This window comes from Marmota marmota, unplaced genomic scaffold (genome assembly GCF_001458135.2).
Source record: "Marmota marmota marmota unplaced genomic scaffold, marMar, whole genome shotgun sequence".
NCBI classification, from domain to species: Eukaryota; Metazoa; Chordata; class Mammalia; order Rodentia; family Sciuridae; genus Marmota; species Marmota marmota.
Window position 1 is genome coordinate 1,903,887 of NW_026000283.1, and position 14,453 is coordinate 1,918,339.

Genomic DNA, 14,453 nt, shown 5'->3' on the forward strand with positions numbered 1-14,453 from the left:
GAGCAGAGGTGGCCTCCCCCAGACTGCCCCCGCCGGTCTTCTCCATTACTCCAAGGTCCTCTCTGGTCTCCTCCGGGCTCCCCGGCTCCTACACAGGACGCCTTCCCCACAGCCTCCATGCTACTTCCATATCCTGGCTTCCACCCTCCACTTTTTCCCAGGCATGTGCATGCTTCTCCTTCACCCCTGTGTCTCCAAGCACCAAACCAGGAAACAGGCACTGACTTGGCATCTCCATGCAGGTCTGGGGGCGGGCGTTCTTTTGCCCTTACCTGTATCACACCCCTACTTGGTAATACTTGGCACTGGCTTCCCTTGCCTGCCCCAAACCTGGTCCCTATCCATGCCTCTGCAGCTCCTGCCCATGTTGCCTGTCCTTTGTGCGTCAGTGTCTCCCTGGGCTGCCAGCTCTCACCTCCAACTGCCACAGTCCTGTGATCTGGCTGTCACTGCTGCCTGCCTGGCACCAGAAGGAGAAGGCCAAGACTAGGTGGATTAATGCCAGTGCCAAGGCTGGAGTCACAAGAAAATGAGGTTGGAGGGAAGGAGAGGGCAAAGGCGGCAAGTTTCCTAGAGGAAGAACATAGGGCTGGACTTGATTCCAAACCCTCCAATACAAGGATGGTTTACAGCCCAGGAGCCTCTGGGGGTCCAGCCAACTCTGCCTACCTCTTTATATAGGCAACCTCCTTTCTCTGCTCTTGTTCTTTGGCACTGCCCTGGTCCCAGGAGCACTGCTGAGCTTCTTAGGAGGATGCATTGGTTGGGTGTGGCACCTCCTGACTCCAGCTGGATGTCCAGTGATCTCCCTCTTTAAGACTCCAGCACTTGGACTGGGGTTGTGGCTCAGTGGTAGAATGCTTGCCTAGCATATGTGAGGCACTGGGTTTGATTCTCAGCACCACATATAAGCAATTAAATAAAGGTCCATCAATAACTAATAAAAATATTTTAAAAAGACCCCAGCACTGAGTCAGTCACCTCCTTGGGAAGAAGAGAGTAATCTTTCTTCTCAGAAACTCCTGTCAGGCAGGCAATGGTTGGAAGGGAACAAATAAAGACACATCACAGGGGCCCACCTCCCAGGAGCTATCATCCAGTAGAGTTGGCAAGACAAGGAACCACAGGCAAATGGTCCATGGCATTGCCTTCAGAGAAAAAGAAGAGGTGCAGAAAGGGTATCCTAGAGGAAGCTGAGGTTTTGGGATCAGCACACTCAGTGCTCCCTTTGAAGCAACAGGGAGACCCTTGGCCAACAGAAACCACTTGAGCCTATGAGGAGTCTGGCTATTGTGGCAGTACTGGTGATGGGAAGAGCTGGTTTCAAAGGATGAGAAGTTGGTCATGCTGCCAGAACACTGTGTGCTTCTGGCCCAGACCCTGCCACTTCTTGTTTTATTTCTCCCTTTTTCATATGTCATCTGCCTACCCTGATTTGGGGACATTGTTGCCCTCATATTTTGCTTAAGCCTAGCACTGGAAACTTCCAAAGCTCCCGCTGCTTTTCCACCATTTGACTTATCCTGGAGCCAAGGAGGGTAGGTGGCTACTAGCCAAGGGTCTAAGTATACATGCCCCATTCCTCCTGCTTTCTGTCCTGCCCTAGAAACAGGGACCCCAGAACTATCTTGTCCTTGGCCCAGATTTACATGCACTCTCTTCAGCTAGAGTCCCCAGTAAAACTTCCAGGCCTGAAAACTATGCTTTCTCCTCTCACTCCACATTCTCTCCTGACATGGGATGTTCACCCCCACCCCTAAATCCCTTCTCCCCCTCAACAACACTCCACCACTGCCTTCTGACCTGGGATACACTTTGCTCTTCTGAGTCTGAGAGCAAAGACCAAGTGTCCCTTGGTCTTTGAGTACCTCCCTTTCTCCCCTCTGCCTTCCCCTTTCCAACCCCTGCTCAAAATATGCAGTCAGTGGCAGTGTAAGGACAGCCTACTGAATTCCCCCCAGTGGGGGGACATCTCCACTCCATTCCCAATCCTAAGCACTAAGCGCCCATGGAACCTGAGCAAGGCCTCTCAGAAGCAGAGGACTAATACAGGTCAAGTGGAGGGCCAGGCTGCCAGAGCCTGGTGTGTCCAGGACTTCAGAGCTGGCACAAGGAGATAGCACAGGGTCCTGGAGAAAGCGACTGGGGTGAGAGGGTGGGCAGACAAAGGAAAGTTGCCTCATCTCAGAGACAGACACAGTGCTACAGAGCAGCAGAGGCAGGGGGTACATTGCCAGCAGGGTCCCTACCAGAGCATGAGTGTAAGCTTTAAAGCAATCACAAGACAGGCCAAACCACCAGAGGGAAAACAGGTGCATCATTCTTGGTGAGGCTGGCAAGTTCTTGAAAAGTTGCATTTACCTCTTTGTACATTGGCAGGGTTGCAGTTCAGATGGCATGAAAATCAAATCCCATTCTCCCCTGACTGTGGTTCTCAGTGTGGAGATGCTACAGATTCATGACTCAGGGCACTTCAGAGAGCAATGGCTCTAATCCCTCTAGGTTTGAGATTCTTTGAAGGATCGCCCATCTCCCTGTAAGTAGCACATGAGTTGGAAGAAAATATTGAGGTGAACTTGGGAGGCCCCTATTTCTAAAGGGGAGTTCTTTTGTACAGACAGGATCTCTGCAGTGTTGAGAAATAATAGTCTCTAATCTGTCCCTTTGGACAGGACAAAGGTAGAGTTCCAGGTGTCAGCTTATCTGATGGTGAGCCAGACTCAGCATCAAAAGTAGGAAACAGGTGGGTGAATGGGTTTAGGGTGCAGGAGGAGCCTATAGACTTCCAGCGATGCAGAGGACAATAAGCCTCCATCCAATGGGATGCAAGAGGCCAGGGGCTTCAAGATGGCTATTCTCCAGGGCCTGGTTGATACTCAGTGAGTTCAGGGTTACTCTTCTCTGTATGCCTAGAGTCTAGACATCTTCCTGGCCACCGTCTGAGCCACCATCCCTGCTCCCCATCCTGGCTTGTGACCTCTCTTTCCATGGGACCCTTCCCAGCCCTCCCTTCATGAATGTCACAGGCACAGTCTAGGATGCTGAACATGTGAGGATGATATTCTTCCCCTTCTGGCTCTGTGCCTCTCTTCCCATGCCTGATCACCCCTAGGGTTCGGTGACCTGTGTTATTGCCCCTGTCCCCAAGTAGTTGAAGGCATGGATTTTAGAACCAAGGTTTCACTTACATTTTAAGGCCCTTAGGGTCCTTCCCTTATGCCTGGACTCGTGCTTAGCACAGTTATCACTGCCCTGAACCCTGAGTGTGTCTCTGATAATAACTACTCATCAGCATCATTCAGATCCATCCTCAGTGTGCAGAGTGAGCCTTGCGGGAACCCCAAAACTCAGGTCATAAGCTGGAACTTTTGGGATGGGAACTTAATAAAAGTCCTTCCCTCTTCTCCCTCTACCCCCAGTGCCAGCCTCTTAGGAAATGGCAAGAGGAAATCTCTAGATCAGATAGCGTAGAAGCAGCACCCCCACTCCAGCTATACCTCCTATTCCAAAATGCAAATATAATTTTCTTTTTGGTACTGAACATTGAACCCAGGGTCATTTTAACACTGAGCCACATCTCCAGACTTTTCTGTTTTTATTTTGAGATGGGGTCTTGCTAAATTGCTCAAAGCCTCCATAAGTTGTTGAGGCTGGCTTTGTACTTGTGATTCTCCTGCCTCAGCCTCTCCAGCTACTGGGAATACAGGCATATGCCACTGTGCCCAGCTAATTTTTGTTTTAATTCTCATAGGTTATGAGTTTAGGGGCTCAGTTGACACATTAACCCACTTTGATCATTAGCAGGGAAGTGTGGCTCATTAACCAAGTGACCCTAGTTAACAGTGGGCCTGGTGATTTTTGTTGGAGATAAGGAAAGGAAGGTGCAGGGTTAGAGATGAGCATGTGTGGGGTGGGCATATGTGTCTGGATGTGAGCAGGAAGAAAGAACAACAGGCCCCAGAGGCTGGGCAAAGAAGGCCCAAAGGACAAACCTTACCTGCTTTTGGCCTAAGAGGAAACTAAATGCCTGGAAACTGTGTGCAAGCAGAGGAGGACACAGGAGCCAAGGAAGGAACCAGAGCCTGGGGATGTTGGAGGTGGGGTTGGGGGATGAGGAGCAGCCTATGGGAGGCTATATGGAAACTGTGAGCTATTAGGGATTCCTGAGTGAATGGCAATGAGGCTCAAGAGACAAGATATAGCTGAAGGCAAATCTAATGGTGTGACGGGGAGAAAGAATGGTATTCATTATCATCAGTGGCCTGCAGACTGGCCCCATACTAGGCATTGCACAAGCACCCTGCCCATCTGCCTCTTCCCAGCACCATCTCATCTCATCACACAGCCTGACTCTGGTGGCCACGCTTGACTCTGGGTGCCAGCTTGGCTTCCCTGGCTTGACTTTAGGCTCTGAGAGAACTGACAAGAGTGCCTTCTCCCTCATCATGCCCAAGTACACCCAGCACCACTTGGATTCCATCATTGGGGCTCAGACTGGCATCAGCAGACTCCTACTCTGAGCCCCATGTGTGCAGATGTCAAGTGCAGCCTGGGAGAGCAGAACAGAAACCAGTTAGGGTCAGAATGGAAGGAATTTACATCAACCCAGGATGGGAGATGTGATCTGGGAATGACAGGAGATAGGATATTGGCAGGGAGGTGCCAACTGCCTCAGCCTACTCTCCTGGTGCATACACATGCTGTAGTGCATAGACATTCACTCATCCATCCATGTATCCACCCATGTACCATGCATGCAATATTTATTAGCCTCTAAATCTGTTCACAGGCTGAGTCACAGATGGCCCAGCCACACCCATGGGGCAGTCTCAGGAGCAAATGTGAGTCTGAGATGCCTAACCACTGATGAGATGCCTATGGGTGAGGCATGGAGCTCTAGTATTCGTAAGTGGGTCACCTTGCCCATCAAAGGATGTAGGAGTACAATGATGTGATGATGTCCAGGATTTGCTTTAAAATACCATAGCCAAGAAAAAAGAAAAGGGATAACTGGAGCATATGTGACTCCATCTGGATAGCTATTGAATCTGGGTGATGGATCCATGGAGGCGGAGTCATAGTAATGGTGTCTGTTTGAAATGTCTAAAGTACACCAGTTACTGGGGCACCATGGTTACTGCCTCCTGCACCCCAGCCAAGTACAGGCCTGATGCCCCAGAGTGCACCCCCCCTCATGACTTTCCAAAGAAAAGAACTTGTTTGTGCCTGTCAAAAACATGATACAATCATCAAAAATGTATAGAATCAGCTACCTCTATGGCAAGATGTGAGTAGTGCATTCTGTTTGCCCCAGGACAGTGTGTAAATGGCAGATTTTTCATTGGGATAGAAAACAACAACAACAAAAAAGCTATGAGGAGTGCCAGCCACCTCATGGAGAAATTGTCCTCTCCTGTGGGCCTATGGTCTGTGGGACCCTTTCTTGGCCATCTGCCATTTTCATCAGCCTTCCTAGTTAACAGCCCTTTTCCTTTCTGCAGTGCCCCTGATGCAGCCTCCTGATGGGAAGGAGCTGGGGGAAGGCAATGTTCGCTACCTGGTGCAGCCCAGGGCTTCGAGGAATGGACCCTGGCAGGGAGGCCGGAGGAAATTTCGCCGCCAGCGGCCCCGCCTCTCCCACAAGGGCCCCATGCCTTTCTGAAGCAGGTATTTACTGGATCCCCTGCTCAGTGGGCATTGCTCAATGGGAAGGGGAGGGAGAGCCTAGAAGCTAATAAGCCTGCTTCTTACCACTGGCCAAATACATCATCTAGCCCTTCCATTTTACAGAGGGGAAGACTGAGTCCCAGAGAAGGGCTTGACACTTGGGACTGATATCTGGACTTCCCAACAACTGAGTGTTACATCCCCTCTACCCTGTTGCCTGGGGTTGGGCAGGCTGACAATTGGAGAATACTGGAAGTCCCAGCAGCGCTTAACTGGGGAGAGGTGCAAAGATTGTGCCTATAGGTGTCCAGGTCTAGGAGTGAGAACGAAGGAGGCAGAGAGCAGGAAGAGAGCTGTGGATGTGCTATTCCAGAGCTTCAGGTATCAAAGGTAGCTGCAGAGAAAGCAGGGGCTAAGGCTGCCCCTGAGGCCTGGACTGTTACCATCCCTCTGTAGCTGGGACAGAGGGACATCAACTCAGATCCTTGGGCTTTAGGTTCAGGGGTTGAAGGGGTTGAAGGCTGTCCTTTCCTTTCCTGAGGTGGGGGAGTCCTTTGACCTAGAACATGTCCATGATTTCTCTTGTTACTTTTTGTTTCTTTAGGACTGAAGGGGCCCCCAGGTGCCCACCCCCTGCGGTTCTCTCTACTCCACAGTTTGATCAGCTTCTCTGGAGCCCTCACATCCATTCAGCTGTCGTTTTGCACCTGTTCTAGCTGCTGATAGTCCCAGCTCTTCTAGCCCACCAGCTTCCCCTAATGGTGTGGTCCTGCTCCTCATTCAGATGATTCCATTTCTCTCATAAGGATCCATGTAGTCCATCTTTCTGGCCCTTCCCTGGACTGATTTTGGAGACCCAGCTTCTCCCTGGCCTGCTGTACACCCTCGTCCCTACTTTACCTATTTAATGCCCCCACCCTTCAGCTAGCTCTTCCCTCCTCAAGTCTGCCCTGGAATCTGGATGGAAACACTCTCTTCTTCAGTGGACTCCTGCAGATCCGTATTTTCTTGTCAGTCGGACGCTCACTCAGCCACCAGAGAGGAATACAAAGATGTGCAATGAGAGATTCTAGTTAGAGGGGCTGGGTGTTGGGATCCAGAGAGGGTACATTGGGGAAACTGAAATGGGGAGAAATGGTCTTCTGGTGAAGTGGGGCGAGGCACTGCAAAACAGGAATAGCCTCTTCCTCATCCCTGTGGCTTCATTCAGGAAGAAAAGAAGGAGAGGCTTTCTGAAGTACTTTGGTACTTCTGTCACCTTATTCTGTCTCCTAACACATTCTTTCTCTCTATCCTCTACAACTAGTTCAAGCTCCAGGTCACGTGGGAAGGGTGCCGGGCCTACTGTGGCTCTGTACCCTCCCAGGAGTGAATGCCAAATAGGAAGGTTGTTTTTGCCAAGAATCCCAGAATATCAGAGCTGAAAGGACCCTTGGAGATCACTTAGCTCAACCTCTTTATGCCAAAGCCTGTGAAAACAGAGTCCTGGAGTGAGGAGTGACCTGCTCAGGGTTTCTGCTGAGTCAGAATGGGGACCAGGTCTCCAGATTCCCACTTGATGATGTCCTCTTCCCTCTTAATGATGTCTTCAAAACAAATGTAGTGCCTTTTGCTGGGGTTACGGCTGGGAGTGTCTGGGAAGGGAAGGGAGAGGCAAGCTGGCTGTGAGCTGCCCCGTTGTGGGGATGGAGCTGCTCCCACCTCTCTTGCCTTCCCCTGCTGCTCCATTCCCAACCTGGGCCATATGGTTCCATAACTGGCCAGCTGCCCCTCTTCTGACAGCACTCCCATGCCTGGGGGCCTTTAACAGGGGAGCTCAGGCACTGGGATTAATGTTCAGACCCAACATTGGTTGTCAAATGCCGGAAGTAGCCTTAAATCATTGAACCCAATGGCCTCCCCTTCGTGTTGATTGGACCCTCTTTCCTAGTGGACTTCCTTGGGGAGCAGAGGGCAGAGAGTGGCAAAGAAAGGGAAGGCAAAGAAGGAGAGATGGGAGGATGTACAGGTAGGGTTGCACTCCATTCACCAGGGCCTGTCTTTCCTGAGGGGCCTCTCAGCCCTTCCCTCTTGGGACCCTCTTGCCTTTGCCTGTGCAGATTTCCTTCCCAGATGCTTTCCAAGAGGGAGAAAAGGGAAGACAGAAGCTCGATGCCCACTTACATATATCTGGGGCAGGGGGAGTCAGGGCCCCCCAAGTCCCACAATAACCCCAATGTTCACCTGCCCACCTCCCCTCAAGTCCTTTCCCCTCTGCTGCTGCTAATGCTGCTGCTGTTCTGCTGCTGCCGCCATTGCCTCAAGGCCCACCCTGGGGAGCCAAGCTGGGCACAGCCTCCCCACCCCACCAGACATGGAGTGGGGTCTGGCCAGTGTCTACAAAGTCTCTTTTGCTACTGGTCCCCCCAGTAGGGACCTTGCCTTCTTATTCTTCCTTCCTGCGTCTCCTGCCTCATCAGCCTGCCATGACCTATAGCCAACCCAGCCCCATGGGGAAGGGAAGAAGAGAGGGAGGATGGCTGAGAGAGATAGGAGACAGAGGGCAGAGGAGGGTAGTGGGTGGGCTAAGGGTGCTCTCTTATTTAAAGTGGTTGTGTATGATTCTTATACTAATTTATACAAAGATATTAAAACCCTTTCCATTAAGAAATTGTCCCCTTCCTGTAATTGTGTTTGCTGTGTTTGTAAAGATTGATCTGTGTAAATATGTCTTTATAATAAAGAGTTAAAAGCTGACAGTTTGCCCTTACTCTTGGAGGTCATGTTCAGAAGGGGCATTTCCCCCACACAGTGCCATGGTTGTCCCTGTGCCCACAGATTGCACATTCAGGGAGGTAAGTGCTTGCATCCCAAATTGGTTCTAGGTCAAGTGTCCTGAAACTGACTTGCCACAGGCTCACAAAAGCAATCTATGCATAATGGCCAGCTCACACAAAATTCAGCCTGCTTTTTAGTCTTTGGCATCTGTTTGGATGTCCTAATTTTTGTCTGGCAGCAGTGTCATTTAAAGGATTTTTTTAAAAAAGCAATTTATTTAACATGCTGATTAAAAGTGGGATTTCTACTAAAAGTTTTGTATTGGTGGGTGTCTTCTATTTTATCTACTTTTGAACACTTTTGGGACTTTTTAGCCAGTTTGCCTTTCTTAAAAAAATGTTATGTTTTCAGCAATAAATACATTTGGTAATGACTTTGCATGTATCATTTTATGTTTCACAAAGTGGAGTTGTAAGATGAATGAGATAGACTGAAAAATAAAATGCAAGGAGTTCAATAAAATTCCACCCCATCTGTCTCACTTCTTCATGCTTGTTGTCAAAATGTCAATATCTTCCAGAACAGAAAGGAACATTGGGTACATGCTAATTTGGTTAATAAACACATTAGGTGCACACAGACGTACACTATGCAGAGTAAAACCCAATGAGATGAAGATGGGAGTGATCAAAATGCATGCATTTGATAAATCTTGTGGGGGAATTCTATAGATTTGACAAGTATTTAGTGCCACAATATATAACTTTAAAGAAAGTGCCTTCAGACAAAATTGCTAAAAAGTCATAAAACCAATAGGAGATAAAATAGAAGCCACCCATAAGCATATAAAACTATCTCACCATTGACAAAATGCTGCAAATTATGACATAGTGATTTAAAAATATGACATGTTTGAAGTGTTTCTTAGGAAAATTGGTGCAAAATGTCTCATTTTAAAATTACTAGTTTGACTTTTGGACAAACTAGTCATTGGAGGAACTGGGTTTAGGCAGAGGTTTTGGGTGGGCTGGTTTTACTCTGATTGGCCTGTTATTTCCCTAATCACCCTCAAAGCTCTAATTTCACGTGAAACCAAGAAAAAAAAGGGGTGGGAGCAGGGCAGAACAATCTAATACTGACCCATAAGCATGCAGGCCTTTAACAGTTTACAGAGCTCTTGAAAAATCTTAACTCATCTTCCTAACAACTGAGCCAAAAACCTCACTATCAGATCCCAATTTTTAAAATATATATTTTTAATTTTTAGTTGTACATGGACATAAACCTTTATTTTATTTATTTATTTATATTTTATAGGATGCCGAGGATTGAACCCAGTGCCTCACATGTGCTAGGCCAGTGCTCTACCACTGAACTACAATCCTAGACCCTTGGATCCCCATTTTACAGATGAGAAAACAGACTACGAAGGGAAGCAGCTGGTCCTAAGTCTCACAGCTTGCAAGTGAATTTTAAATCTAGTCTGCTAATTCTAAAATGAAAACTCTTTCTACAGTAGTAGAAAGGAAAGTCCCCTAATCATAGAGGAAAAAAAAAAACTAAGTACAAGATGTGTTTTGTTTTTTCAATAAGTGCAATAGAAATTTGGGGTACAACTCTTACATTGCTGGTGGGATTGCACATTGGTGCAGTTATTCTATAAAGTCATATGGAGATTCCTTAGAAAACTATGAATGGAACCACCATTTGACCCAGCTATCCCACTCCTTGGTCTATACCCAAAGGTCTTAAAAACAGCATACTACAGTGACACAGCCACATCAATGTTTATAGTAGCTCAATTCACAATAACTAAAATGTGGAACCAACCTAGATACCCTTCAGTAGATGAATGGATAAAGAAAATGTGGTATATATACACAATGGGATATTAGTCAGCATTAAAAGAGAATAAAATCATGGCATTTGAAAGTAAATGGATGGAGTTGGAGAATATCATGCTAAGCAGAATTAACCAATCCCCCAAAAAACAAAGGCCAAATGTTTTCTCTGATATGAGGATGCTGATCCATAATGCGGGGTGGCTAGGGAAAAATGGAGGAAATTTGGATTGGGCAGAGGGGAATGGGGAGAGGGTAGTGGGTGTAGGGGTGGGAAGGATGGTAGAATGAGATGTGTCCTATGTACATGTATGATTGCATGAATGGTGTGACTCTGCATTGTGCACAGCCAGAGAAATGAGAAGTTGTGCTTCATTTATGTACAGTGAGTTGAAATGCATTCTGCTGTCATGTATAACTAATTAGAACAAATAAAAAATTGGGGGTACAAGATAAGACAATGTGGCCTGATGACATTGGGGAAAGTAAGTGGAGTTTGAGCAGTTAATACGGGCCCCAGAAAATCCAGTAATGTTTGGCTAAGTTTGGTGGGAGGATGGTGGGCAGTGGGGGTTGGCACAAGGAAGCTGGATTAGCCACCAGGGTCCATGGGGCATATTTAGTCAACTAGATCCTAGTGGGTGGACACAAACAGGGGATGAGGGGAAGGAAAGCTGGCAGCCTTCTGTTAAGATAATTAGATATCAAACCAAAAGAAAGCAGGACATACAGGTGGGACCCTTTGGAGATATCTTGGATTGACCTAATATAAATACAATAAAATCTGAGCAGGGCTGTTTGTCAAAATGCGGAGCCTTATTTTTTTTTTTAATTATTTTTATTTTGGTACTGGGAATTTAACCCAGGGGCACTTTACCACTGAGCTACATCCCAGCCCTTTTTATTTTGATGCAGGTTCTCATTAAGTTGCTTAAGGCCTCGCTAAATTGCTGAGGCTGGCCTCAAAATTGTGATCCTCTCAAGTTGCTGGGATTACAGGTGTGCACCACCATGCCTGGCTCAAAATGCTGAGCTTTAGAAAAAGAAAACGAAGTTCACTTAACTGATTGTTTCTGGCCAGGAGGTCTTGGACTGAGGTTAAAGGGTGAGGGCAGAGAACCTGAAAAACAACACTGCTTCAAATCCATCCGGAAATTAGGGAAGTTTCTGAAGTGACAGAGATTAGAGAGACACATGACTTTTCAGGAACCCAGGTGCGGTGTCAAATGAGCTGTAGATGCTTTGAAGCCCAACACTTCAGACTCTCCCATAAGCCCTGGTCTGGTTGACTTGGTAAGCCCAAATTGGGGCAAGGCTCCTCTTCCAAACCAAAGGAACCATGGGACCTGGCTTGAGTGGCCATTCTGAGGTGCTTATATAATTCCATTTTGTGGCCTAAAGGTTATTCCACTGAAATTTCTCAATCCAAGGTTATTTTTTGACCAGAGTGAGCCTGTGCCAGCTAACTGCCAAAGAAAATGGTGAAGACTTAGTGCCTTCTCCTTCTGGCCCCAGAGGGCTGCCAACTCAGCCAGCATTTCTCTGGAACCACCAAAGGAAAAAGCCTCTTCAGTGCGCTTTTGAAAATCCAGTTTGCCCTTTGTAGTGATCCATTCTTGGAGGGGATCCTGGCAAGGAACTCCCCCTATTGAGCCTTGAATTTTCAAATCAGGGGTCAGCAAACTTTTTCCTATTTCCATAAAATAGGAAAGATAGTAGTTCCTATTTTATGAGTCATTTAGGCTCTGTCCCAACTACTCAAGTCTGTTGTCATGTAAAAGCAACATAGACAATATATAAACCAATAGGCATGGCTGTGTTCCAACAAATCTTTATTTATCAAGACAGGCAGCAGACCATAGTTTGCCCAACTCTTTCTCAAACGAGGCATCAACAAGCCCTTCAATTCAGCCCTTGAACCCTTACTCGGGACCTGAGAGGAAGACTTACATTGTACAGCAAGGTCTTGAGTTAAGGGAATTTAATAAACTGGTAATGATTGGGCCTCTATGCCAGGATCTGACCATACTCAAGACTAACAAAGGGCTTTCAGTGGAGAGGGAAGTCTGGAGTCAGACAAGGATTCAAATTCTGGTACATTTACTCATTTGTGTGACCTCGAAGCCAGTGTCTTGACCTGGATAATTCTGCATTTTCTCTTTAGGCATGATGCTGCTACCAAGTTTGCTTTGCCATAGTCAGGACTGAACACCATAGTGCAAGTAAAGTGCTTGGCGTATAGCCCAGCCCATGGTACCAGCTCTCTAAGTGGAAGCCATTGTTATTTCTGCCAAACCCCACTCTAGTCCTGAGAAGCAGATGGGGCAAATTCTCAGGACAGGGCAAACAGGCTCAGGGAGGTGGAGTTGCTTGTTCAAATGAGCAAAGCTGCTAACTGGTGATTCAAGCTTCAGACCTGGGTCCAGTCTTGCCTTGGATTAGCCACCCTTCCCTGGCATGGAGTCTGCTTCCCCATACTGAATATGCCTTGGTCACTGGGAACTTGTAGTCTCTTAGACAACACATAAGGCTTCTCCAGGGACATATTAGGCCCACCTCATTCTCCCTTGAGGTAGCTTTTGCTTGGACAGCAGCCCAAGAGGCCTCTCTGGATGTGCTCATTATTAGCACTGTATCTGGGGACCCTGGTCTGGAACTGTGGAGCCAGGAGTCTGCTCCAGAAGATCTACAAGGTACTAGGGGTACCAGAAACTTGGGTTATAGTCCTGAATATGCTTCTACCAATAGTTTGCTTGGCAACTTGGCAAATTCTTTCCTTGTCCTCTGGACTTCAGCCTCCTCACCTTCCTAGGCCACCTTGGGGAGGTGGATGGGTGTGAAGTACCTAATGATGAATAAGGCTTGTTGTGGTCCCAGAAATAGTGGGGGACCCTCAGGTTGACCTCTGGAGGGAGTTCAGGGCCTGCCACAGGGGCCTGTGGGGAGTAATCCTAGGAGAAGAAATAGGCATTTGGCAGGAAAATGGGAACTTTAGCCAGTGAGGAAGGCCACTGCTTGGTTATATGGGTCTGCATAAGTTTCCCTTTACCTCAGGGGCTTCTGGAACCTCCATTTCATATTCTTATACTGTAGAAACCAAAGCCTTTCTGATCTTTGCTGAGGTTTAAAGAATTGGCAGGCAACAGTTGAGCTAGCCCAGTGACATGAAACTCCAAGTTCAGAGCTCTAGATCCTAAACCCCACTTGGCTGTGTGATTCCAGCCAGGTCAGGTCAGTTCATCTTTTGGGGCTCCCAGTTTTTCCTCACCTATTTTCATGGGCCAACCACCTTTGCCCTCTCAAGTCCTAGAAGGTTAGAGCTGATAGGAGCCTGGGAAGGTATTCAGTACCTCAGACGCTTTCATTTTTGCAGATGAAGGAAGTCAGACTTGGGAAGGAAAAGTGATCCACTTAGAGGGATGTATCTAGATAATACCACTGAACTTGTATACTGCACTTCTCAGGTGCCAAACACTATTCAATGAACTTTTCCTGTTCTGACTCAGACCCCATCACAACTCCATTTTACAGTTGACGAAACTGAAGCACTGAAAGGCTAACTAGTTAGTTTTAGGATCTTCCATGGGGTTTGCTAATGAATACAAAGAATCAAGGTGGCATTGCTTTAAAGAAGGCAAAGGCACTGCAGAATTGCCAAGCACTCCCTCCAGGGTTGCAGTCACCTGTCGATTATAGGAGAGAAGCTTTGTTTTGGCACCTTCATTCCCAGCACAGCAGAATGGCTTCTATCTGCAGGGTGGTGGGAGGCCTGCTGGGAAGAAGTTTCCCATCTTTCCAGCTAAGCAGAGATGTCGCTGGCTCCTTCTCAGGCAAGTATGGTTATAGGGGCTAATGAGCCTAGCATATGATATGGGGTGGCGGGGGGTGTCCTCCTCCCTGTTTCTAGGCTGCCAAACTTTTTCACAGACGCACGTTCCTCTGCCCTCCCTTGGGAACCCCCAACTCCTCAGGTGGGAGGGATGTGGAAAGAAAATGAGGACATATAAGGCAAGGAGGGAAGAAATCACACTGAGCGAGGCATGGAAATGGGTGGAAGAGAGGTATCCCTATTCAGCCTCCATCTTCAGCACCTCAGAGATCTTACAATTTGATACTCATCCCCATTCTAGGCTACCTTCCAACTCAGCTCCACAGCCCTCCCCATCTTCATCTCCATTCCCAAATGGA

The 14,453-nt window shown here is 47.6% G+C and overlaps 1 protein-coding gene across 1 annotated transcript in view; it reads left to right on the forward strand.

Moving 5' to 3' along the window:
- Apln (apelin) overlaps positions 1–8,403 on the forward strand; it is an 8,918-nt gene extending 515 nt beyond the window's left edge. The window contains exons 2-3 of the mRNA XM_048797071.1: positions 5,502–5,667; positions 6,272–8,403. Of these exons, the coding sequence (XP_048653028.1) occupies positions 5,502–5,662 (161 nt within the window). The 3' untranslated portion in view covers positions 5,663–5,667; positions 6,272–8,403. The remainder of the gene's footprint in view (positions 1–5,501; positions 5,668–6,271) is intronic.
- Positions 8,404–14,453: the final 6,050 nt, after the last annotated feature.